The following is a 26,917-nucleotide window of genomic DNA, read 5'->3' as shown; positions in this document are numbered from 1 at the left end:
TTGACGCCCGTCGTTAATATTGATCGTTAAAAACGTGTTTTCTTGTAGTGGTCTTTGATCGTATGGGTAAGTTTAATTTTTCAAAGACAAAATCGATGTATTTTTTTTTTTTTATTTCTTACTATTAATCAAAGAAGTATTTATATTTATATATAGATTTTTTTTCCCTAATTCAGTAATTATTATTCTCAAGTACATGAAGATTATATATTCTTAATAAAAGATTCTCAAAGTTTGCATATTTTAAAGTAATTATATGTAGCCAAAACACATACTTATAGTAGTTGCATATACGTCCATCTATAGAATGTAAAAGATTTTTACTTATTTTATAGAGCTAACTATGACAATTATTATTCGACATAACATAATTTCCTAAGATATAAAAGTTTTATATAAAAAAAAACTAGGGACGCACCAGAAATTGACACGTGTCATTCCTCGTGTGTTTTTTAGTATATATTATAATTGATGATTATATGGTTAGTTTTTTTTAAATAATATATATCAGTCCATAATCTATCTATAACTTTATACAAAAGGCAAAACCAGGAATGACACATGTCATCTCCTGGTTAAAAATTTTACCTCCGAAAGTTTTTTTATTTATTTTTATTTTTATTTTTTTTGGTCAAAGCTTCTTAGAGAAGTTTTTAATACAAAATACAATAATATTACATTTCCTATTTAATAACTATTCCATTTGTACACATTCAAACAAAGATATTTTTTTTTATACAATATTATGCAATAATAGTTTGCTATCTATAACTTTGTAATGTAATTCATAGTTATTTTTATTAGTCGTGCATATATTATTCTCTCTGTTTTCTTTAGTGTGATAAATTTTTTAAACTTTTTTTGTAACTAAAGAACTTTCATCCTATTTTGCAATTAGGTATAATTTGTTATAGTTAAATAATAGTGTTAAACTAATGATAAGTATTAAAAATTAAAAAATACCGTGCATGGCACGGGATTTAACCTAGTTATATACTAAAGATGAATAAAAAATGACACATGTCGGTTAAAATAATTTCCGCAAAAAAAAAATCGGTGTTAACTTAAGAAATATAAAATTTACTACAATATTTTCATTCCTACTTTACCATTACATTCAGGATAAATATCATTCCATATCATTTCCCTACCTTATAAAAAGTAGAAAATAACTCTTAGGAATAGTGTGCTACCAACTATACCCTTAAAAATATGTTTCTCTACCTTATAAAAATTAGAAAATAACTCTTAGGAATAGTGTGCTACCAACTATACCCTTAAAAATATGTTTAAAAATATGTATAAAAATGTGTATTTACTTTTTTACCCTCATTAATATGTTCACTATCATTAATATATTTAATATTTTTTTCTCATTAAACATATATCATCAATTAATTCATTTTATTTTTTTGAATGTTAAAATTCTAAAGCTTTATACTTCATATTTTAGTATTATTATCTAAAAAGAAAAAAAAATGTATGTACGAAGAGATTGTTTATTTTTACTCCTTCACGGTTGGTCTTCTTATTTAAAATCTGATTGTCGTTCTTTAATTGCAACTATTGTTAAAATTAATTAGCTTTTAAAATTTACTACGTACATTGTTTGATGGCACATAAACATACAACGTGTTATGGAATTTGAATGGGATTCATATTAAATAGTTATATTTGAGCAAATGTTATCAAGAGGTATAAAAGAACTTAAAAATCTTAAAATTAAGAGAAATCAATGAAAGTAGAGAAAAAAACGGTATTAAGTATGGAGAGAATTTAATAGGAACTAGCCTTCTGGCCCGTGCAATGCACGGGTTATTCATATAAAATTGTATTGAGAGATAAGTGAGGAAATATCAGTAAGTCATTATAGGGTATAATATGTAATCGGAAACATGATTAAAGAAATTAAAATTTTGGAACTTTAATAGAAAAAGAGGCTTAAATAGAAGGTGGAAGGGCTAAAATTAAAGAGAGAATAGGAAAAGATTGAACTAAAGGGGAGAGATGAAGATTAAGAGATGAAGTATGTATGAAAGATGAAGTATAAGTTTAATGAAAGAATTTTAAAAAAATGGTGTAATAAAAAATTAATAGTGTAAGATGACATGTGGCACTATGGTTAGAGAAGTGTAATAGAATGGATGGGGGCATGTGTCTTTCTTAGTTTATTGGTTATAGTTTTTAAATACTAAGTATAGATTATTCAACTAAGTGGTTGTTGCTTTAGTATTAGATATAAATATTAGATGGTCGTAGTCTCATAGAACATTAAAGAACTTACATTAAACATTTCACATATTAATACTACGTGTGACCAAAGCTCACGAGCAAAAAATTCATTTCAAGAAAAATACGCTAGATATATTATACTAAATATTATTAAAACATGCAAATCAATTAAGAGTTCTAAATTTACAGTCGTCACTTAAGATATGAAATAAGGCAAATCAAATATATATTATTTAATAATAATTTTGAAATAACACTATCAAACTTTTGAGGATTCTATAAAGGTAGTTTTGTAATCAATATGTAGCCACTTCTTCACCCGACTTTCGTCGGTAGCTTGGAAACCCCTCCTAGGAGGGGACCGATGATCAGCCAACTATGGGACCGACTCTCGACTAGGAAGTACCGATAGCTCTTACCTATAGTTACGACAGACGAAGTGGAGCATACATTTAAAAAATAATTGTTATCTAAATTGTCACCAAATAGTCACATAAACCAAATAGTATGTATTAAAACTACCAGATCTACCACCCAAACCAAAGGTGTAAATACACGGCAATACAACTTCTCAGCAAGAGCTAGCCCCACCGCGCGCATCTCGAGCGTAGGCCACCCTAGTATATTTAAAAATTATAATGATCCAAAATCAATATAATTTTTTGTAACTACATATAGAAAATTTAGTAGATTATTAAAAAAAAATCATATTTTTTTTTAATGAAATGGACTTTATTATACTTTCTCAGTATTTTTATAGCGGAAAAATTGACAAAAATAATCCCAACTTTCGCCGATTCTCTCAAAATAATCTCTACTTTGGATTATTTTTAAATAAACCCAACTTTGAGGGTCATTCGCTCAAAATGATCCCAACCGGTCACTTAACCTGTTATAATAGGTTCATGTGACACGTGTCGCTATTTAATTGGCTGGTAATAAAATAAATAAAAAAATAACCAAAAAAAAAAATCTAGTTGCCGGAACCTCCATCTAGAGCTGTCAATTCGGGTAAACGGGTCAGGTTTGGATCAGATAAGAGTGGGTCAGGTCAACTCAGGTCGGGACAATTTGAGTTAATGCCATAACCTATGCGGGTCGGGTTCGGGTTGGGTCATGCTTGAGTTGGGTCACGTCGTCATACATCTTATCGGGTTTGGGTCAGGTTTAGGTCGGGTTAATAACAGGTCAGGTTACATTTGGGTCGGGTGAACAATAGGTCGGGTTTAATTCGGGTTTACACGAGTTAAAACGGGTTAGGGTAACTCTCGGGTTCGAGTCAGGTTCGGTTCAAGTCAATAATTTGCGGGTTAGAATCAGGTCGGGTCATTCTCGGGTTTGAGTCGGGTTCGGTTCAAGTCAATAATTTGCGGGTTATAATTAGATTGGGTCATTTTCAAGTCGGGTCGTTCTCGAGTTCAAGTCGGGTTCGGTTCAAGTCAATAATTTGCGGGTTATAATCAGGTTGGGTCATTTCCAAGTCGAGTCATTCTCGGGTTCAAGTCGGGTTATGTTCAAGTCAATAATTTGCGGGTTACAATCAGGTCAGGTCATTTCCAAGTCGGGTCATATTCGAGTTCAACTAACTATAAATAGATAATTATCATTTTTATCAAGCTAATTATTTCCTTTGACTATAATATATATGGCAACATACTAGGGAACTATAGTCTATAATTTAGGAAGATAATTATCTCCTTTGACCATACAACAAATCTATACTATATATTTAACTCTTAAATTTGGGGATGATGCTCCTTTCTTTTGCTGGCCTGGATCGACTTGGTCTCCCTAGACAAAATGCTTTGATAAACAATAATAAGGTGGTCTAAATTGCATTTAAGGTGATTTGAAATCGGGTCAAGAACAATTTGGGTTGAATTTAGGTCGGGTCAATAACAAGTCGTGTTGATTTCGAGTCGGGTTAGTAACAAATCAGGTTGAATTTTTGGGTCAGGTTAGTAATAGGTTGAGTAAAATTCGGGTCGGGTCAATAACAAGTCGGGTTGAATTTGGGTCTGGTCAATAACAAATCGGGTTTGTAATAGGTCGGGTTAAATTCGGGTCGGGTCAGGAACGGGTCGAGCTGAATTCAGGTCGGGTTAGTAACAAGCCGGGTTAAATTCGGGTTTTGACGGGTTAAAACGGGTTTGGGTCAATTTCCGTTCAAGTCGGGTTCGGTTTAGGTCAATAATGTACGGGTTACATTCAGGTCGGGGTCATCTCCAGGTCGGCTCATGTTCGGGTTCGGGTCTCACATACACGGATCTAGGGTTGGTTTCAGGTCTGGTCAAGTCGGGTTTGGGTCACCATTTTTTCGTGTTCAAATGGGTCGGTTAATAATCGGATTCGGGTCCTAGGTCAGCTTTTGACAGCTCTACCTCCATCCATGACCACCTTCTTCACCACTTAGCCATGACCCCTACCCGGATCCCCATCCCCGCCGGCGCCTAAACATTCTTCCCCCACACAGGCGCCGGCGACGCCCCTCCCCGGAACCACCAAAGACCAAACCACCCTAAAATCGCAACCTAAAATCCCAAAAAACCCTCCCCACCACATTAAACCCCCAAATTGCCCCCCCCCCACCCTCGAAATCCTTAGTCACAAGGGTTTTAAGGGTGGGGGAGTGCCGATTTGGGGGTTTAATGCGGTGGGGTAGGATTTTTTGGGGGTTTCGGGTTGCCATACGGGTGTTTTGGGTGGTGGTTTATTGGGTTAGGATGAGGAGTGTGCCAGCGCCCTAGGCAAGGTTAGGGGCGGGCGGGGTTGGGGACTGTAAGGTGGTTTGTGGGCTAGTTGGTGTTGGTCGCGGCGGATGGTGGTTTGTTGAATTTATAGGAGTGATTGTTGTGGTGTGGTGCGGCTCGGTGGTAGGTGTACATGTACGACAATTCAGGGGGTAGGGGAGTGCGTCGTCGGCGGTGATGGGGGGTTCCAAAAGGGGGTCATGGCTGACTGGCGGTGGGGAGGGTAGTCATGGTCGTGGGTAGGGCTAGGTTTGCTTTTCAATTTTTTAAAGTTTTTTTTTCTTTATTTATTTTTTCAACCTATAATGTGTTGACACGTGTCACTCAAAATTGAAAAAAAAACACTTTAACAGGTAACCGGTCACTTGGGATCATTTTGAGCGAATGACCCCTAAAGTTGGGATTAATTTGAGTGAACCGGCGAAAGTTGGGATTAATTTGAGTGAACCGGCGAAAGTTGGGATTATTTTTGTCAAATTTTCGTATTTATAGCTGCAACACTTCTCTTTTTACGCTTGCCGATGAGTAATTTCAATCGTTAATATCTTCAATAGTCAAATGTAAAAATTATAAGTATTTAATATTAAAACAGTATAAATCGAGACGAATCTAACAAGATCCCACATGACTTTATTTTTCCTTAAGTATAAATCATCAAAGCTAATCAAAGTGAAACACATGAATAGTGTAAAAGTCAAACTGTTACAACTATGAAAATACGAAGGAAGTGCCTTTAGTGTAAAGAGAATAGATTTGTAAAAAAAAAAAAATTTGAACTACATACAAATTATTGTAAATCTTTATAAATTTTGGTGAAATGTGCATTGCACGGGATTAAAACAAGTTAGTATATATAACGGAGTAACTATTACCAAAACAAAATATGTTGACATAATTAAGGGATACATGTCAACTTAATATATTTTTTCACCAAAATTATTTTTGATATCATTTTTTTTTCCTCCTAAGTTTTAAGAATAAATAAATACACGCCTCTCCTCTCTTCTTCTCTGCTTCTTTCTTTTAAATAAACACCTTTTTCCTTAATTTTCTTTAGTTTTGCAATTTAAGTTTCAATAAATCTACACAAATAGTGTAGATATTTGTCAGTCTCCTTATGGTGGAGTCATTAGTTTTTGTTAGTTTAGTTGTTTGTTTATATTTAGGGTTTGTTTGTGTGTTAGGGTTTATAAAAAGGGAAATCATCTTTTGCCCTATTGTCATTTCATTGGTAAAGATTTGTTCAGGATTGCAATGGCTGTCAAGTTTTCAAATGCGTTCAAGTGAATCAGATGAAAAATCGTTAGACTGTCTCTCCGGAAAAAGTTGTATATTCCAACGATGTGTGCGAGAGATGTACCACAGTGTAAGGTTTTTTCAACGATCGTATCTTTGATGAAGGAAACCCTAATTCAATTCAATTTTATGTATTTGTTAATTTAGATTTCATTTGTAGATGCCGGATGGTTTTTTATTAATGAATTGATTTGTTTCAAAAAAATAAAAATAAATACAGGTAGTCTTTCAAAATTAATTAATGAGATTATGATTACACTTTTTCAAATAAAGAATGTTGACAACTATCTTAAACAAATCATACTCCCTCTGTATTTTTTAAAAGCTAGAGTTAGGAATATGCGAAGTTTTATGAGATTTAATAATATACTCCGTAAGATATTAGTGGAGACCATTGAAGGAGTGGGAAATGACAAAGTAAAAGAGAGTGGAACTATTAGTAGGTAAAGATATATTATTAAATTGTAAGGGGTTTCCAAAAGAGGAAGTGTAATTCTAAAAAGAAATCGGACGAATTAGGGTTTAATCCATGTGTTGCGCATGACTACCTCAACATTATCATATACTCCCTCCGTTTTTAAATACTTACTCCATTTTCTTTTTCGTCTGTTTTTAAATACTTGCTTCATTTCCTTATTTGAAAATATTTTACAGTATTTAATTCATTTCTCTCACCTAGTAGACCCAACATAAATTATATTTTATTAATTTTATATTCTTTCCCCTCTAATTCTCAGAATTACTTTTGCTTTTTATAATATTTTATTTTTCCACCTACCCCACTACCTATATATTTTACTTTATTCAATTTTTTTTCTAAAACTCCGCACATGGAGAAATAGAGCAAATAATTAAAACAGAGGGAGTACATTTTTTTTATATACTTATATTTTTATTCTCTTAATTACTTTCTAGGGGTTCTAATCGAACGAGTCGAGATTACGAATTCATGAGTTGATCGTTTAGAGGTTTGGCCTTTATATAAAATTTTCATATTTTTAATTTATCAAGTTTCAACATAAAATTTTATTTTTGAAGATTAAAGAACAGAAAAATATTACTGTAAATTTTTTGTACATTTAATGAGTTTCATTGATTCAAACGAGCACGAGCCAACTCGAGTCGAATTAGAGCTATTTGCGAGTTACACTGCTCAATATTGTCTATTATTTTTGGTGTTCCATCCGGTTCACCATTTGAGCTAATCCGGATTCGAGAATTAGTTATGAGTAGTTATGTTCCAATCCCCTCCCAAGTTCCAATTATTATTACGAGGGATCGAACATGCGTTTCTTCTGACCAAATGTAGCCCTAATCGTCACCACATCAACCGCCAATTGGTTGCTCAACACAGCCAACAAACCTCACCCCGTAAAATTGAAAAAAAAAAAAAAAAAAAAAAACGTCACGCATGGTCTCGTTCAAAAGAGGCCGATTAAAGCTTTCGAGGCTCCGAGCAGGGCTTCCCGGCTTCCGTCGACGGAAACATCTAACCCATTTATTCGTAAGTGTTCTTCTCTTTCCTAATTTTTTTAATCTGAATTTTTAGATTGTTTTAAGGGCTACTGAAATTTGTCAATAATTTACATTTTGTGATATATAAAGTTTGAATTTTTGAACGCTCTTTAGAATTTTATAGTTTGGGTGAATTACTGGAGATAATTGGGTGCATGTTAAATTTGAATGATAATTTATGTGATTCAATTCTTGTGTTTGTTTGTTGATGGGTTTGAACTGGATTTTGTTTAAGATGATGGGATGGTTAATTAATTAATGAAGTAATTAACTTAATTTGATGGCTTTTTGCTCATTTTTATGGTTAACAGATTGGTTGCTGTGGCATTTTCTTGATTTGTTATTGTGATCAAGAAGTATGAAATGGTGATTTTATGAAGATTTTATTATTTTGTTTTTTCACATTATATGATGTTAATTAAATGATAATTTTTGGAAAATGTCTATTACTGTTGCTACTGATTAACACAAATTGATGACTGATGCACCGGGGGTGTAAATGTCAATAGAAAATCGACCCGAGCTTAGATCTTTAATGTTTTAGTCGTATTGAAATGAGAACATTATACAAGTATGTGCTTTAGTAAATGATATCTGGGGATAATATTACCCCCATTCCTTAATGCTCTTGATGCTTACGACGAAGTATTTGCACAAGATTTAAGAAACGAAGAAAGAGAGTGAAAAATTGGGGTTGCAAGTGGCAAAACTAGGCTCTTTAGTTGTGGGTTATGGAGGTAAAATATAATTAAGTCACAAGTGTAAAGAACAAAAAGGAATGGACTTATGGTGAAAGCTTAAAGAACAAAATGGAGCGGAAGTAGTACTTCCTTTGTACAATATTGTTGCACATTGTACATGGCAAACGTTTCTCAAAAGAAAAAGGCAATGAAAGCCTTTTGGTTGGCAGACAAATCCCTGGGACTCACATACAACCCTCAATTTTGATTGAAAATTAACAAACAAACAAACAAAAAATATAATTTTGATTGATAATTAGTAGATTTTCTAAGATTGGACAAGTTGTGGAGGCTAATATTAATAATTGACTATTTAGATTTTTGGGAAGCTTTATCTCTTAGAGAGTGTGTGAGGTAAGGATGATTTTCAAGGGTTATGCAAGGGTTTAGTGGCCTTTGTTGCTGTGACACATATATACTTTAAATAGAGTCCTCTCCCTCCCCCTCAATGTGTTTGAGAGATATGAGTTTCAGGTGCTAGGTGTAGGGCGTCGGCTAGGGATGGCAATCCAGTCCGAATCCGACCCTACTCTGCCCTGATCCGAGGTAAAAAATCCGCTCCGAGTCCGAGAAAAAAGTAATCCGAGTTCGACTCCGTTAAAATAATCCGACTCCGAGTCGGAGGAGGGTCGGAGTCGGATCCTAAAAAAAATCCGAGAAAAAAATCCGACTCCGACAAATGACTTTGACGGATTATCCGACTCCGACTCCAATAGATAGTGGATTTTTGTGTGGGTCATGGTGGCATTGGGTGTGGGTTGTCAAGGCCCAAATAGCCCAACATCTCAAAGTATATTAAATAATGTAAAAGAAACTCGGAGTCGGGTCGGATCGGAGTCGGAGTCGGAGGTCGGATATTGAAGTCGGAGTCGGAGTCGGATTTCGGAGTCGGATGTCGGATTTAACATCCGACTTCTTGTCGGATCGGAGTCGGATTTAGCATAATCCGCTCCGAGTCCGACCCGTTGCCATCCCTAGCGTCGGCTTTCGTCTTCTCCAGTTATTGCCATTTTTTTTTTCAAGTAGCACAAAGATTGAACAGAATTCTTCTGTTTGTTTACTACATAATTTTTTTAAAATCCAGGTTATATTTTTGTAGTTCAAAAATTCATTGATGGAATTTGATACTCATTATACTTCTTTGATAATAGCTGATTGGATATCATTAGTTGGAGAGATGAGAGTAATGGAAGGGCCTTTCATTCATAAGTCTGAAAGGCATTTCTGATAATGGTTTGAGGTTTTGTCATATTGGTTGCCTGTTCAATATATTTTCTTATGTAGATAAAAGAACTACGAATCAATAATAATTTGTTTCTTGGCTTTCTTCTTTTCGTATGATCCCAAGTTTGTCGAAATTATATTATTTAATTCTTGTTTGAGCCGGAGGTTCTCCTTATCAATTGTTCTGTACATGTAGTTGCTTTATCAGTTTAATTAGAAGACTGCAAGAATATTTAAGGTAGGAGGTTTATATTATGAATCTTCCTTGGACTTGAGAAACAATGTGATATAAAATGGGACTAAAACCTGTTATACATAAATGTGCTTTAGCCTTGTTCTCAGCTGCATGTTCTGAATATCTTTTGCTAATTTAAAAAACAAACAAAGGGTCACTATACCTGGGATTTTGGCCACTTAGCAACTCTATTTTTGAACACAGAACTGTGCATTGGTCAAATGTCATTTCTGAGTTTTGCTTCAACAGAAAACGCTCTACAGGATTGATAATATTATTTTTGTGTTGATAAATATGTGCTTTTTGTGCTGGCGCTCCAGGCAGAAGCACACATTTTAGCTTGAGTAGATTACTTGGAGATGTCAGGAAGAGGTCATCTCACGGTGCCTGGGATGATACGGCATGGACCACCACCTGGAAATGGCACACAGATTGATGAGATAGATCATCTTGTAATGGAAAATAAGAGATTGGCAACATCAATAGCAGCTATGAGACAAGATCGTGCCATGGCTGAAGAAGAAATACGTAGACTTGGGGCTCACATTAGAAGTATTGAGACGGAAAGTGATATTCAGATTCGGGTTTTGCTTGAGAAGATTGCAAGAATGGAGTTAGGCCTTAAAGCTGAAGAGAGTGTAAAGAAGGACCTGCAACAGGCCCACAAGGATGCACAGAGCTTAGTGGCGGCTAGACAAGAGCTGACATTGAAAATTAAGCAAGCAAGTCAAGATCTTGACAAGTGGCATACTGACATTAAGAGGATTCCTGAATTGCTCTCTAAATTGGACAGTATGAAGCTGGAACACCAGTGTCTACGGTGAGTGTTGTCTGTGCTTGTGTTTTAACATTGAAATCAATTTGTAATTTTTTTGACCACGTAGTATTGGCAATGCAGTAAACCAATAAAGCCAGCAAGTTCTATAAAACATGTGCATGCGTTTGTACATTTATGAGTTTACAAGTGCAAGCTATGTCATTTATAATCTGGCTTCCCTGTTGGATATTAATTCATTTATTTGTTGTTTATTTATTTTTTGGAGGGTTGCTTGACTTGCTTCTGCAGTCTGTGGACTGTGGAATATGGCAATGGTTCTGCTTTGCTGAAGTATATTTTCCATATAATTCTCTTTTTGCATCTTCTTTGTACTTTTTTTTTAACTAGCAAAAGTTTTAGGTTAGATCTAACATTCTGGATTGGATTTCATGCAGTAAAAGGTAAATAGCCATTACTTTGACATAGTCTAGTGAAAGTGAGTTGAATTATTTAACTCCCGAGGTTCTTGTAGATCTCTTTGAGCAGAGTAACTGAGACACTTTTATGATAGCATACTACAGTGATCGATTAGGAAAGTACAAGTTGATTTTCTCTTTAAAAAAAAAAAAAAAAGGTACGAGTTAATTTTAGCTTTGGGATCATTTAATTCAATCATACAATTTTTGGGTTGTTGGCTTTTTAGCTTGATGTTTGTTGTTATAGAGGCTGAATTTGTTTGTTGTTGTACTCCGTGCATCAATTATCTCATTATCATCTTCTCTTTGAATTTATCCCCTCAATTTTATTGAAACTCTTATGTCATCTCTTGTTGTTGTATTCACATTTGACTTTGGAATTGATTCTAAACCTAGTGACTTTGTTTCTTTTGAAGTTCGGCCTTTGAACATGAAAAACACATGAATCTTGATCTTGTGGAACATATGCAAACGAAGGAGAAAAATCTGGTCAGCATGGATAGGGAGGTAGAAACCCTGCGAGCCAAAATATTGGATGTGGAGAAGAGAGTGCAAGGTTATTTTTTTTGGTTTTATATCGTATACTTTACATTTTTTGGTGGAAATTCTGTTTCGGCTTTTTAGGATTGTCTTTCTTAGCTTATATGTATATATATATGTGCAAGTATCTCTTAATTTAAGGAAACAAACAATGAATATCCTATCTCAATTAATCTTACTGGATATACAGAATACCCTTAGGTTTTCATTGGGTTTAAAAAAATTATGTCGTTTTAGTTCTTTGGTGGGAATTTTTTGCATTTGCTGACAGTTCTCTTGTCTTTGTGTGTAATCCCAGAACCCCATGACAGCACACACCCAAATCAAGATGCACAATACCATTCTCTATACCAGAGCAATGATCTGTATTATGATCCATATAGAAGAGCAGCACTTGAAGGAACGGTTTCTAATAGCAATTCTGGTGAACAATCACCTGCAGTTGGCGCCATCTCCCATCCGCATAGGCATTGGGTGGCTTATGATCCAAAGTTCCAATCTTTGCCCGGCAATAGAGATTGAAGCTATGAAACTGTAGTTTTCACAATGTATTGTTTGAGCCAGGTTTAGTGTTCGCTGCATTTACAACCCCAGTATGTAGATCCAGGGACCTGGGGTTCTTAGCTAACAATTGTAGTGACAAATTGTCAGCTTTACTCCTTAGCAACCACCATTCTTGAAACGGTAGATTGAATTAATGAGCAGTTGAGCTTATGCTGTTGGAGAAATCTTGCTAACAATTTCTGGGTTTGAGTGTTTGAATGTGTATGTGTATATATCTATATCGTTCACTATTTCTCACTCCCCTAAATTGCAGCATTTGCATGTCTTGTAATAGTGTACACTATACAGCATATACGAATCTCCCATTTTCACCTGTGAAGGTACTACTAACAAGTAGCGACAGGCCGGGACATATATGGAGACAATGACAGAGTTCAGGGTCCTCTGATCTAGAGACTTATCCTCCTCGCCCCTCCCATCTCTCACCCCTCCCAGCCCCAGCCCCAACCCTGCATCCACACCCACACCCACACCCACACTCCAATACCCCATCACTCCTCCCGGTCATCACAGTCCCATGTCCCTTACCCAACCAGCTAATTTTGGCACTAATTCAAGTCAGAATTGATGAGATGTAATTGCACGCAAAGTATGTTATATGTTTCAATTAGATCTAATGGAAGCAAACATCTGGAAACTGGAATCTGACTAATAGATACATCTGCATTCAGAAGTAACCTTCCAGCATCAATTGCTTGGGACGGAGGCAGCTCTGAAGAGCAGCTCCCTTAGGCCCTTGCACAGTTACACTCCTATTGCTCCCGCAACTTACAAATCTTTTACTCCATAGCAATTACTAAAGTTACAGGTTCGATACCAAAGCACAGCCCATCATTCTTACCGTAGTCTAGGAGGATCTGAACTAGTATGTAGACGTAGGTGCATCTTGCTCATTGAGTATGATACTATGATTAATCCTCAACTGAATAATATAATAAATCAGTAAAAGTGAGAAAATTTTGATCACTTTCACCCAAATAAAGGCTTTAAAAAAACAGTGTCACCATACTAGCATCCACGATGGTTGCTAGTGAGAGTGGCGACACCACACATTAGAAACGAGCAAACCACAACGCCACATACACAATAATTGTAAAACCCTTAAGAAAATGATGATTCAGTGGAAAGATAACAAATCAATCAAACAATATTCTAAGCTAAACAAATAAACTCATATAAAATTCATAACAAAACATAATTAAAACTATTTCAATTCATAACAGAATTTTTATTTACTTGTGGTAAACCTCATCTATCTCGATGGCTTGACATCCTCCATACACTGGAACAAGACTTCCGACGGTCAATGCTAGAACCTTATGACAAAGAGGAGCCCCAGTGAATGTCAAAAACCTCTCCATTGTTTTATCTTCAATGTCATACCATACACTACTTTTAATTTTTAGTGTATGATTATCAAATTCATGACGAGTATCTGTAGACTGCAAATTTTTCCTAAGCAAAATTTCTCCTCTTGTACCACAACCATTAGGAAAAACAACAGAACATCTACTTATAGGGATACTTACAAACTTCATCCACGATTCGTGAACTCCATATTCCTTCATCGTCCAAATTTTGTGTTTATCCTTAAAATTAAGGGTAAAACAGAAACACCCATCAAGAACACCCAGATAAAATTTTGTACAATCAAGGTCATCAACATGGTAAGGAAATGGTAAACTAATATTGGGCAATGGTAAATCATCATCAACCCATTTTTCGGTCTCAAGATTGAAGACCCCTATACTCGTCCCTTTGTTGGTTGGGTAGCAATACAACCAATGGACTAAATGGTTGTTTACAAGAACACCATTGTTACAAAGCGCGTAAAAATAATCCGGATGTCTCATCAATGTAGCCGAGGTTTCATCAACACATCTCCAAGAATCGGCCTTTAAACTATACACCAAAGTTTTTCTATGAATGACAAGATCTTCCCAGTAGTTAAAGGGCAAGTGATGATAATCAAGATCAAACAATTGGCGTTCGTCGTTGTAGTAATCCACAACAACAATCTTATAATCATCATTCACACTGTCATAACCAAATCCAACACTCGTGCAAATCATATTTGTACGGTAACACAAGTCTGAGAATGTCAATGAGATGTTAGACTTAAACATACCAGTACATGGATTAAAAATCATCTCTTACTATTATTGTTTTTTTTATCCAACCAGTAGTAATCATCATGGCGACGACAGGATCTAAAGCAGATTAAACCATTGCAACAACCTACAACATGAAGGTCGGATTTGCCACTGATGAGTTTAGGAAGGTCGAGACAATGATGAGCCCGGGGCTCGGGTGAATGCACTGAACTCAAATCTAATGAGTATAGGCGATCTGTGTTGCTGTTGTCGCCTTTAGGAGCAGCTAAAAAGATGACAAGGCGGTTGGTGCCGGAGGTGATGGAGTGGCGGAGATGAAGGTTGATGAAATCTTTGGAAGAAATATATGTTCGGAAGAATTTGTTGACGCATTTAAACCTCATTAGGGTTTTTGTAGGTAATCTATGGAATATTTCGTACAAAAGTATATGTTGCATATCCATTGTAGCCTTGGAGGTGTGTGTAGTTTTTTTGGGTAGGGTCCATTTTGTAGTTGAAAAAATTAAAATTCTCTCGATTATATAAGTGTAGCTGTTTAGGTACCCTCTATTTATATATGTAAATAAAAGACACCCTTACTTTGGTTAGGATAGGTCGAAGTCAAGCCCAACTTTAGTGTTCTTTTAAGGAAATTTTTCATGCTAAACTTTACTTTTTCTTTTTTTTTTCTTTTTTTTTTTGGATTTTTGCAAAATCATTAATTATATGATTAACAATTGGGCTATATTTTTCAAGAAACCACTACTCCTTATATTTAAATTTCAATCATCATTTTTGTTTCAAAAAAAAAAAAAAAAAAAAAATCGATTTCCCATTTAATTTAAAAAATTGAGCATGACTAAGGATTTATCTAATTTACTCTATAAAAAGAAACACTATTTTTCTTTTGCAAACATTTTTCGCTCAAGTCTCAGCTAAAGAAATTTAGTTCATGTTGCAAAGTGTAACAAAGTAAAACAAGAATTCTTTTAGCCTTGAAATAACAATTTTCAAGTGTTGCTTTTTATTATTTATTTATTTAATACGGAATACTTTTAATGTTGTCTATTAATCAATTGGATTTATAAAGCCTTAGGTAACTCAATTTGGAGTGTGTATGTGTAAATAGTATAAAAGTCAAATAGATTAAGTAAAAAAAACGAAGAAAGTATAATAGCACGTACTTCAAGTGTTTTTTTTTTTTTTAAGAAAAGTCTAAGCTTGCATAAACTACATGTTCAAATTATTTTCTTTTATAGAGCACGAAGTACAAACTTTATTTAAGGAAACCATTCAATAAAATCTAGGAAAAATTGACAGGAATATTATGACCTCTGCTCCGTCCGCCCAAAATAAAATGACCTTTCGAAATTCCCCCAATAAAACGACCTTTTACCCTTATCTTCTTAAAATAGAACATCTTCAAGTGGTAACCGGATGTTGTAGGTAGAATGCTTACGTGGCAATGATCGTTGGGGTTTTTTTGACTTTTAAAAACTCCTCCTTTTATTTAACCCAGCTCTCTCTCGTTCTTCTCCCCTGTTCCATTCTTTTCTTTCATTTTCCTCCTTTTTTTATTTTAATTTTGTGCTCTCCTATTTTTTCTGGTGTCATGTCTTCAAGAAGGCAATCTTCTACTGCATCTCTGTCATCTTCTAACTCAAGAAGGGGTACTCATCCAAAAATTCGGTGCAATTGCGGAAGAGATGCTGTGGTTAGAACAGTGAGACAAGGGCCTAATTTGGGGTGCAAATTCTATGGATGTCCCTTGTGGCCAGTATGTGCGTTTGTGTTTTTTTTTTTTTGAATTTAATTTGTACAAATTGTAGTTATGTAATGAATTTGTTGTTGTTTGTAGGACACCCATTGCGGTATGTTCAAGTGGGTGAATGACAACAATGAGGTTGAAGATTACCAAATGAAGATTTTGGAGAAAGACACGATTATATTGGAATTGGAGTATGAGCATAAGATAAGAGAAGACAAAATTAAGAAATTACAATTGAAGAAGGAGAATTTGGAGGAAGATGTACAAGAGATGAAGAGTGAAATATCATGTATTCGGGTTGAGTTAATGAAGGCTTGTAGAAATGAAAAAAATCTGGTTATAGTGCTTGTATTTTCATGGATCTTCTTTGTTGCAACACTGTTATCTGTCAAGTACTTGGTGTAAGTAACAAGTTTTAACTTGTCATTAATGTAGTAATTATGGGTTGTATTTGAAGGTTGTATTTGAAGAATACATTGTCTAAATAAACACATGCACTATTTCATTAGTTATATATCAAAAAAGATAATTATGCAATTAGCAAGTGCAAGTACATGTCATATATAAACATTGTTCAGTGAGTACCAATTGTTTGGACTAGGTACACATGATTAAACATGGTTAGATAGTGATTCAAAAGGCATGTCCACCCACAAATTGTCTTACCCAAAACATAAACACAAACACTGCCTAAACAAAAGTTATTAATTACAGACAAATGCTGCTAGCATTCACCAAAATGAAGGCCAAGGTATCTAATTAAAACAGGTGACAGTAAAACAACTCATGCCTGATGAGTATCAATAGTGGAAGTTTGGCTTGACTGAGTTCCAATGTTAGGAACCTGTACACACAAAAGTAAATGGTTAGCTTTGAAAAAACACATACAAAATTAGACAATGAGCATGGAAGACATACCTTAGTCCTGCCTCTGCCCCTTCCTTTTCCTCTAGCAGCTGAACTTGCACCGCTGCCTGCCCCTCTCCCTGCACCTCTACCTGCTGCTGAAGAACCCCTTCCTGCACCTCTCCCTGCTGCTGAAGAACCCCTTCCTGCACCTCTCCCTGTTGCTGATCCACCCCTCACTGAACCTGTCTCTAATGTACTTGCACCCCTCCCTCTTCCTCTACCTGCTGCAGTAGTAGTTGAGATAGATGTTCTGACATTGACTTGGCTAACAACTCTTGCACCCTGGCCACCTAGAATGATCCTCCCTCCTCTTCCAAGTTGAGAAGGCTGTGCTGTGGTAGTGTGATGTTGTGTTGATGGTTGTGCATTTGTAAGTGGGGGGACATGAGTAGATAAGGAAGCCATCTGTGATGCAGCCATGGTCTGAGAAGCAGTTGCATCATTTCTTGGCCTTCCTCTCCCCCTTTTTGGAGCTGGTTCTGGAGGCTCATAAGACCCTTTATCTGGACATCTCCTTTTGTTATGTCCTTTGACATGACAAATTGAGCATGTCATTTCAATCCCACTTCTCTGTAAAGAACCAGGTTTTTTTGGGTTTTCCTCAGGGTGTTTTATCCTGTTCTTTCTTGGTCTCCCTGGACCAATCTTGATTGGGGGTGGATCTAGGTTACAGGGTACCTTTGGCCAGTACCTTTCACCCTCACAAGGTGGAATGGAACCACCATATGCTAGGTAATAGGTCTCAACTTTGTAGCACTGATCAACATAAGCTTCTGGCACTTTGTTCAGATAAAATATACAGGCTATGGCATGACAACAAGGAACCCCTACCATATCCTACTTCCTACAGGAACAGGACCTAGTTTCTAAGTCAACATTCACTTGGTCTAAGTTATGTCTAACATTGAACAAAATTTCAGAAGAAGGGAGGACATCACAATATGCAGCCTTTGCTTTTTCTTTCTCTAATTTTGCTTGGATTCTAGGGCATAAAACAGACTTACACTGTCCCATTTCCTTTTTTTTGTTCACCAATCTCTACATAAGGGCAACCCTAATATCTTCTAGCATATAAATTAAGTGCTTTGTTCTTGCATTAATTATGTATGCATTGAAGGTTTCAGCCATGTTATTAGTTATGGCATCAGTTTTCACAGAGGTGGACATGAAAGCTCTACAGAAGCTATTAGGGTTATACCTCTTAAAGGCAAGTGCTGCCTCAGGGTTTAATTTAGTCAACTCATCCATAGCTTCATTGTATGCAGCCTCATTGTAGGACTTGGCAATCTTCCAAAACTGAAGCTTCAACTCATCACCCTTGTATGTTCTATTCCAAAGGGCAAAGATATGACGTGCACAGTGTCTGTGCTCTGCTTTTGGGAGCACAGCAGCCACTGCATGAAGTATTGCCTGAAAACCATAAACAAATAGTAACACATGGTTCAGTTAGATGTATGTATGAGCAAAGCAATATCATGACAAAAGTGTTGTTGGAAGAATTATTCACCTGGTGTTCATCAGAAAGTATAACAACATCAGTCCCATCTCCTAATGCCAAACAAGATTACAGATGGGTGAAGAACCAAACCCAAGAGAGGTTGTTCTCTCCTTCTATTGCAGCCCATGATATAGGGTACATTTGATCATTCGGATCTCTACCCACTACTGTCATTATTTGACCCCCAAGAAATGTCTTCAAGAAGGCTGCATCAACACAAATTACTCTTCTACAGCCTGCCATCCATCCTTCTTTCACACCATCAAAGCACACAAACATTCTCTTGAAAACTGGGACTGAGTACTTTGGACTTGCATCAACCACTACTCTAAAGTTGTGTTAGGACTTGCAATCTTCAGAGCTTGTACATATCTTTCAATCTTCATGTAATGGTCCTTCATGCTTCCATGCAGCAACCTATGTGCATGATATTTAACCTTATATGCAAAGTCTCTCTTGATGATTACTCTATATGCTCTTCTTACTGTTTCAATGATCTCCTTTGCTGGCCAGTGTGGCCTTGCTTTGAAGACCTCCAGAAGCTCCTTAGCAAGCCATGTGCTTTTCAATTGCCTATTTCTATTCATACTTCTATGGCATGTGTGAGAGTCCACCACTGTCTTCACCAACCAGGTTTTGTCTCTTGTGTGCATTGAGCAATAAATATAGAAAGGGCACTCTCCAACACACTTCACACCCAACTGATCTTTCTTCTTATTGCTTATCACATACCTTACATCCCTACCTTGCATCACTGCATATTTGCTAACTGCTTCTTTAAAATCAGATCTGTTGGCAAACCTCTGCCCTACTTTCCAAACAAATGAAGAAAAGTCAGTATCACCTCTCACTAACACACCCTTCTTCACTCTATGACCTCCTTCTGTTTCATCTTCACTCTGAATTGGTGAGTGAGCCTCCTCCTCACTGTCATCATAGTCACTTGCCTGACCTTCTTCTGTAGCTGTGTACAACACAGTGGCAGTTTGGATTTGTTTTCTTTGCTTCCCTAACCTCCCTTCACTAGCTTCCTTTTGAAGTTGCTGAGCTATCTGAAAACACTTGTGGTTCACTGTCTTGACCCTCTCTCTAGCTTCCCTAAGCTCCTCATCACTTTCATTAGACTCATCAACAATGAAATCAGTCCCTTCAGGTTGTTCACTCACCTCATTTGCTTCAGTTTCAACATCCACATCACTTATTCTGCCATCATTCTCCCCCTTTGATTCACCCCCCTCATCTCCTTCTTCAACCTCTGGCACATATTCAGGATCACTATCATCACCATAATCACTGTTATAACCTATAATCTCATCCCATCTCAAAGGACTGTCTCCCCTGTTATCCTCCCAATCATACTCATCATTTACCACAGTTTGTATGTTAGGCAAAGAAGTGGTTTTCTCATGCAGGGATGTTTGTGTTTGAATGGGGAGCTCACTTGGTATGACTACCAGATCTGGTTTTAAGGGTTTAAGTGTGGTAGTTGAATCTGTCAAAGAGGATGAGGGAATCCTATAAGTGCTTGTTTGGGCCTTGGTAGCTGAAGTAGTTGGGGCACATAAAGCAACTTGTGCTGATGTGGAAGAACCTTTTCCACTTGAGGTTGATGCTTTTTGTTTTATTCTAGGACTTTTCCTAATGGGTTGCACTATTTTTGTGGGTGGTCCCTTTTTTGGGGTCATTTTTTTTCTTACATTACTTTTAGGTTTAATGACTGGTTGAGTTTCTGAAAGTGTGAGGTCTTCAATGTGTGATGTGTTGTCAACAGGTTCAAGGACAGTCTGAGGTGGATTTTCAAGTCCTATATCAGCCACTAATTCTTCCCTCCCTACACTCTCAGAATCAACATCTTTACATGCCAAAATAGGGCCCTCCTCATAATGAATTAAGTAAACTTCAAGATCACTAAATTTTTTACTTAACTGTATCAACTCCAACACTTCATTATCACCCTCAATTCTCCTTAGACCATCTTGCAGACTCATTCCTGGGATTAGATACAACATCCCAGCCACACAAGCATACCCACACTTCTCTATTAATTCAAGTAACTCCCAATAACACAGTATATCAGGGTCCACAACAAAATCCCTACCCATACCACAAGAGTAAATCAACTCTCCATTTCCAATAGTTTTGAATTTTCCACCATGCCACAACCGAATGGTAAGATTATCACAAAAGGAAGACATGTTACCTACATATCAAACAAATTTTTGCAAACAATCAACCCCTACAAATCAACCACAACAGGCTGCCATCTACCTTTCTAATCAACCAAAACAAATCAGATATTCGATTAAATCAACCCTAAAAATAATCACAAAAACCAACCCTAACTTCAACTCGCATAATTGCACAATTAACAAGTGATCCAACTCAACTAAAGCTACTCAATTTAGCATCAAATTAGCATAATCACACAATAACACAACAAAATTGGACACAAATAACTACATTAATCTAAATTACACATGCACAAATCACACAATTACAGGAAAAATGTAAGCTCAATAACATACCTTCAGGGAACCAATTCGAGATTTTTCCAATCACACAAAACGCGCCTTGAACCTTCTCCAAAGAAACCCACTTCAGTCTTTTCACAACCACTAAGGTCAGAGCAGCAATTCAATTCAATGAGCTTCAGTCCTTTTCGCGTCTTTAATGGAGTTTGCAGAGAGGACGAAAAAAGGAGAGAGATAGAGAAATTGAATGAAAGGCAGGGTGGGGTTTGGGTAGTTGGGTAATTAATGCCACGTAGGCTTTAGTTGTTAGGAGGGAAAAGAAGGGTCAAAGGGTGACATCAGTGGGTAGAGCAAGTTTTAGCCGGTTTCCAGTAAAATGTTCTATTTTAAAAAGATAAGGGTAAAAGGTTGTTTTATTGGGGGAATTTCAAAAGGTCGTTTTATTTTGGGCGGACGGAGCAAAGTTCATAATATTCCTGTCAATTTTTCCTAAAATCTATTGATAATTAGAATTTCTTACCGTACTTGTGTTTGGATGAATTCCAACCCAATTCCAAAAATAAAGAGGGAAAAGGTATTTATACTAAGTGTTGAATTTCAATTTTTTTTTGTTGAAGCTATCTTTTTGTACACTCTTTCTCAAACAATTTTAATTGCAGTGAATTCTATAATTACAATTACGAAACCCTAGTTTCTCTCCTCTCTTCTTCCGCAATTACTGCCATGGCGGTGGCAGCTCCCGGCCAACTCAACCTCCATGAATCACCGACTTGGGGTTCTAGAAGCGTCGATTGTTTCCAGAAATTGGAACAAATTGGTGAAGGGACTTATGGGTATTTTATTGAATTTCTTAATTTTATATTTTTTTGGAAATTTTTTCAAATTGATATTATCTTGTTTGTTAATTGATGGGTTTTCTTAGTTGTTTAATTTTGAATTTTGGGTCTATAATTAAGAAGTTTCCTCATTGGGCATTGTGTCGACGAATTTGAATTGTGTGGGATTGTTGATTTTGATGTAATTATGGAACAAGATTAGTGTGATTTTGTTTGAGAATTTACTCTTTTGATGCAATGTTTATGATTTCATCTAGTTTTGATTGTCTTATTTCACTGGGGCGGGGCGGGGTGAGATGGGAACAGGGGAGTATATGAGTTGGTGTGAATTGAATTATACTGGGAGTGATTTTAGTTTGTATGAAAAGAAAAAAGATTAGTTACTGCCTGACTGGGGTTGGAATACCGTTCGCCAATTTAAAGATGAATTTGTTGTTGGGTAATTCAGCTTTGGGTGTTTTGACAATGGGCACTTCTTGATTGAGTGAAATTCGAACGTTCACTTTGAGATTTTTGGTATATTGGGTTGTTTCTGTATTGGTTTTGTTAGTTTGTGCTGTATATCTGTTGCTTGCTCATTGATTAATTAGTTTTTTGTCTGGCCATGAACTTTTGCTTGATCTTTCCATGCTTGCATGATAGAAATGTATTGAATGTGTTCTACCCCGATAAAATTTACATTTATATGGTCCTTACCACAAGTAATATCTCTATTTACATAACAGGATACATATTTCATGGCTTTCTTTAAATGATGCGTACAATGCCATAGTGATCTGATGATATTTTCTCTCTGTGTTAATAACCTCAGGCAAGTTTTCATGGCTAAAGAAATTGAGACTGGAGAAATTGTTGCTTTGAAGAAAATAAGAATGGACAATGAAAAAGAAGGGGTATGTGCTCAGGGCAGCAAGCTCTACGTGTTGCTTTCCAAATTTAATATACTTGGTAGCTAAACAATGTATAAAACTTGATTTACTAGATGTAAAATTAATTTTGATTACTGCTTCAGTTTCCAATAACTGCCATTCGTGAAATAAAGATTTTGAAAAAGCTGCATCATGAAAATGTGATACAACTAAAGGAGATTGTAACATCCCCTGGTGAGTTACTCTGACCTTTGGCCTGCTAACAACTCACTATCTTCTTCCAAAATTTTGTTTTTACGGTATGCATGCTCTATTTCAGGTCCTGAAAAGGATGAGCAAGGGAGGCCAGGTAATAGACTATGATATCCTTCGCATATTATATTGTTTCTATGCACATATATATATCTATATCTGTATAACCTTTAATACATGTTATTTGTTTTTCAAGTTAGCTTAGACTATGTGGCCTTTGAATTCTTGCTGCAGATGGTAATAAATATAAAGGTGGAATCTACATGGTCTTTGAGTATATGGATCATGATTTAACTGGTCTTGCTGATCGTCCTGGGATGAGATTTTCCGTTCCACAGATCAAGGTACTGTAAGTCTGTAACAAGTGTACTGAACTACTGAATTCTTATCTCCTTTTGACCAGATTCCACTTTTTTTTATAAAAAAAACCTGAACGAGTAATATTTGCGGTTGCAGTGTTACATGAGACAACTTTTGACGGGACTTCACTATTGTCACGTTAACCAAGTACTGCATCGTGATATTAAAGGTCTTATAATCTCTGATTTTGGTGTTTGGTTTGTTTGCTGAGTTTAGGAGTATTAGGACCCTGTCTGATATATGTATATGTCAGGTTCAAATCTTCTCATTGACAATGAGGGGATGCTAAAGCTTGCAGATTTTGGCCTTGCCCGCTCTTTTTCTAGTGATCATAATGGGAATCTCACTAACCGTGTTATTACATTGTGGTACAGGTGTGTGGTTGATTTGAGGAATTAAAATATGGGTTTATTGATATCCTCCATTATGTTATTCAAAGCCCTTTATAGATCTTTATCAACTTTTCATTCTTGGTCAATATTTAATCCTTTTTTAATTGAGGCAGACCTCCAGAACTGCTGCTTGGTAGCACAAAGTATGGTCCTGCTGTTGACATGTGGTCAGTTGGATGTATCTTCGCAGAGCTGCTCCATGGAAAACCAGTATTTCCTGGCAAAGATGAGGTATAAATGAGGAATGGGAGGCTGGTTTAAGCCATGTTTCCCTCTCTCTGTAGAGTTTTTATTTTCCTGTATGTATGCGTCAGAGGCGCTAGGGAAGGAAATTTATTTAAAATAACGATAATCCTTCGACAAATGAGACAAACGAAGCAATAGTAAGTATTTGACAATTGACATGCTGATTTCTCTCTAATAGAAGCTCTACCTATCCCGATTGTAGGTGCTATGGCTAGATTTTAGAGTAGACGCTCAAACAATCACTTAGCCAATTGTAAGTGGCCAAACCACTACTTACCCCAATTATAAGTGTTTACCAAGGTAGAATTTTGGGTATTAGATTACCTTTCATAGACAGCTACTAAATCTAGATTTTGGGTGGTTAAAGTGTAATTAAATATTAGATCTGGAAGAGCAGTGGCTTTTTTAGCACATTTGTGGATATTGGACTTTAGCAGAACTGTCAGCATGTTTGCCAGTATCTTGGAGTGGCTGTTGTCTACTTTCTTGGGTTGGTCAGGCTAAACTTCTAAAGCCATGAATTGACGTCATCTGTTGAGTCTTGGGTTTGAGCAGCCTAGTGTCATTTGTCGTATCTTATGCAGTGATTCTTGTTGTGTTAGGTGTTACTATGTGATGCCCTTGGCTCTGAACTGCAATCCTGTCTTTAGTAGTATGAAGAGCTGTGTTTTCCCTACTACTTACTCTGGCCTGTGTGATGCATGATTTGATCTTATTGTGTATTGCGCTATTGTAGCCAGAGCAAATAAATAAGATTTTTGAGCTTTGTGGAGCTCCAGATGAGGCCAACTGGCCAGGGGTTACAAAACTCCCTTGGTATACCAACTTTAAACCAAATAGGCCAATGAAGAGACGTCTGCGGGAGTATTTTAGACAGTATGTTGATTTTCCTTTTTCATGCCTTGAAAAGACAATAACCATTTCCAGTTTTGTAGATAGTCACCCTAATTTTATTTTGAAAATTTCCTGTGGCAGCTTTGATCGACATGCTTTGGAGTTGTTGGAGAGGATGCTGACACTTGATCCAGCACAGGTAAAAAGTGGCAAATTACCTATGCTTAAAATCTTTCTTGTTTGATTCTTGCAAAATGTTGGAGAAATTAACTGAAGTAGGGAACAAATATTTGATTATTTGGCTAATCAAATTTAGTATTTTTCATTGTCCAAGTCCCATGTTAAACTCTCATTTGTAAATGGTTAAAGATTAATAGAAGTTGTTAAATGGAGTGTAAAGAAAAATGAAAAGTGGATAAGTTATTCAGTGAAGTAGTTGTATGAGAAAGTGACGGGATGCAAAGAGAAAAAGGTTCTTGGCATGCTTATTTTGGGGACATTCTAAAATAGGAAGTGTGAAATTTTCTATGGGATAGAGGGATCTTGTTGCTTGTCATTTGCTTTGCTTCCATAGTTTCTAGTCTTTGTTTTGTTTAGATGAGCTGATTTGTCTTTCTTTTGCATATTATGACTCATAATTATTTCATATTGGTTCAGAGAATTTCTGCAAAGGATGCACTAGATGCTGAATACTTCTGGGCTGATCCATTGCCTTGTGATCCAAAGAGGTTCTTTTACTTCTCTGTCTTGGATATAATAGACCAATTTTTTTCAAGCTAACCAGAGTTCCTTAGCAAAAACTTAATTCTTTGTAAATCAGTTTGCCAAAATATGAAGCATCACATGAATTCCAAACAAAGAAGAAACGCCAGCAGCAAAGACAACATGAAGAAGCAGCAAAACGTCAGAAACTTCAGCATCCCCCACCACATACTCGTCTTCCACCTATTCAGCAATCTGGTCAATCACATGGTCAGATGCGGCCTGGACCTAACCAGCCCATGCATGGTTCTCAATCGTCAGTTCCTGCAGGGCCTGGCCATCACTATGGAAAACCTAGAGGGCCCTCTGCTGGAGGCCCCAACAGATATTCCCAGAGTGGAAATCCTAATGGTGGATATAATCACCCTAATCGTGCAAGTCAAGGTGGCGGCGGAGGGGGCTATGGAAATGCCCCCTACCCACAGCAAGGGCGTGGCCCACCTTATGGTTCAAGTGGCCCACGTGGTAGTGGAGCAAGCGGCTATGGAGCAGGTGCACCAAATTTTCAGCAAGGTGGTCCTTATGGCGGTTCAGGTACTGGCCGAGGCTCAAATATGAATCGTAATCAGCAGCAATATGGTTGGCAGCAATGACATTACGAATCCTAGATGAGGTAGAAAGGATCATGCTGTAGGTTGAGCATTGAAAAACTACACACCATATATTTTTTATTTTGTCCAAAGGGATCTGGTCATGGCCTTGAACCTGGAAATGTCAAATAAAATGAGTTAAGGTTCAATTTAATCAAAGATTCTTCTGGCCATGGAAAACGTTGAGGATCCAAGTTGCAACAAGTGTGTTGGTGATTCTCGTTGATGAGTTTATCAGTGTATTACATTTAGGACGTTTTGTGGTTGTATCTATATTTGCTGCATTTCAGATATGATGATTGAGCTTAGTATAAGAAGTTGGTGGAGGTGTGCTCTTTATGTGCTAATGCATCAGATAGCCTGCTGAGCTAAGCTGCTACCTTCCCCTTCCTTTTGCCCAGTTTTGTTGGGCTGATGTATGGTTCTAATGTTCATGTCGTATGAATACAATAGTTTATTTTTTGATATATAAACTTACCTTGTTGGTTGATTGATATCTTTGATTAGCATGTGCTTGATTTTTAATGCGTATTGAACTTAAATTATTTTTGTTGAGTTTAAACAATATTGAAATTAAATTATTTTAATGACAACCTAAATATATCTTACTAAACTCAAATCATGTTTATATTTGGTAATTGAAGTTGAACAAGGCCTTAATTGATTACATCAACGACATGCCCTTTAAAATGTACTTTTAAAAAATTG

General features: G+C 36.4%; 3 protein-coding genes across 3 annotated transcripts; 2 read left to right on the top strand and 1 right to left on the bottom strand.

Annotated features, from left to right (window-relative positions):
- Nucleotides 1-7,628: 7,628 nt before the first annotated feature.
- LOC145578736 (protein FLX-like 4) lies at nt 7,629-12,583 on the top strand. The gene is made up of 4 exons (XM_081636038.1): nt 7,629-7,782; nt 10,313-10,812; nt 11,642-11,781; nt 12,064-12,583. Exons 2-4 carry the CDS (start codon nt 10,352-10,354, stop codon nt 12,285-12,287), a joined length of 825 nt encoding a protein of 274 aa, XP_081492164.1. The 5' UTR covers nt 7,629-7,782; nt 10,313-10,351; the 3' UTR covers nt 12,288-12,583.
- A 978-nt stretch (nt 12,584-13,561) lies between these two features.
- On the bottom strand, nt 13,562-14,886 carry LOC145577669 (F-box protein CPR1-like). Its single transcript, XM_081635144.1, has 2 exons — nt 14,568-14,886; nt 13,562-14,421 (listed from the first exon to the last, which is right to left on the bottom strand). Exons 1-2 carry the CDS (start codon nt 14,884-14,886, stop codon nt 13,562-13,564), a joined length of 1,179 nt encoding a protein of 392 aa, XP_081491270.1.
- A 6,716-nt stretch (nt 14,887-21,602) lies between these two features.
- LOC145579964 (cyclin-dependent kinase C-1-like) lies at nt 21,603-26,703 on the top strand. The gene is made up of 12 exons (XM_081637275.1): nt 21,603-21,901; nt 22,716-22,797; nt 22,917-23,007; nt 23,093-23,122; nt 23,260-23,369; nt 23,482-23,554; nt 23,639-23,759; nt 23,891-24,008; nt 24,760-24,899; nt 24,999-25,056; nt 25,515-25,585; nt 25,678-26,703. The coding sequence occupies exons 1-12, from the start codon at nt 21,792-21,794 to the stop codon at nt 26,210-26,212; spliced, it is 1,539 nt and encodes a 512-aa protein (XP_081493401.1). The 5' UTR covers nt 21,603-21,791; the 3' UTR covers nt 26,213-26,703.
- Nucleotides 26,704-26,917: the final 214 nt, after the last annotated feature.

The sequence above is a fragment of the Chenopodium album genome, chromosome 14, assembly GCF_948465745.1.
Source record: "Chenopodium album chromosome 14, dcCheAlbu1.1, whole genome shotgun sequence".
NCBI classification, from domain to species: Eukaryota; Viridiplantae; Streptophyta; class Magnoliopsida; order Caryophyllales; family Amaranthaceae; genus Chenopodium; species Chenopodium album.
Note: the sequence above shows the minus strand (reverse complement) of the source record. Positions and strands in the feature narration are given on the sequence as shown.

Coding starts and splice junctions, on each gene's coding strand:
- LOC145578736 (XM_081636038.1), top strand. CDS start 10,352: ATGTCAGGAAGAGGTCATCTCACGGTGCCTGGGATGATACGGCATGGA. Junction 10,813..11,641: donor CTGGAACACCAGTGTCTACG/GTGAGTGTTGTC, acceptor TTTCTTTTGAAG/TTCGGCCTTTGAACATGAAA. Junction 11,782..12,063: donor TGTGGAGAAGAGAGTGCAAG/GTTATTTTTTTT, acceptor GTGTAATCCCAG/AACCCCATGACAGCACACAC.
- LOC145577669 (XM_081635144.1), bottom strand. CDS start 14,886: ATGGATATGCAACATATACTTTTGTACGAAATATTCCATAGATTACCT. Junction 14,422..14,567: donor ATCCGACCTTCATGTTGTAG/GTTGTTGCAATG, acceptor TGACATTCTCAG/ACTTGTGTTACCGTACAAAT.
- LOC145579964 (XM_081637275.1), top strand. CDS start 21,792: ATGGCGGTGGCAGCTCCCGGCCAACTCAACCTCCATGAATCACCGACT. Junction 21,902..22,715: donor ATTGGTGAAGGGACTTATGG/GTATTTTATTGA, acceptor TAATAACCTCAG/GCAAGTTTTCATGGCTAAAG. Junction 24,900..24,998: donor CTGCGGGAGTATTTTAGACA/GTATGTTGATTT, acceptor TTCCTGTGGCAG/CTTTGATCGACATGCTTTGG.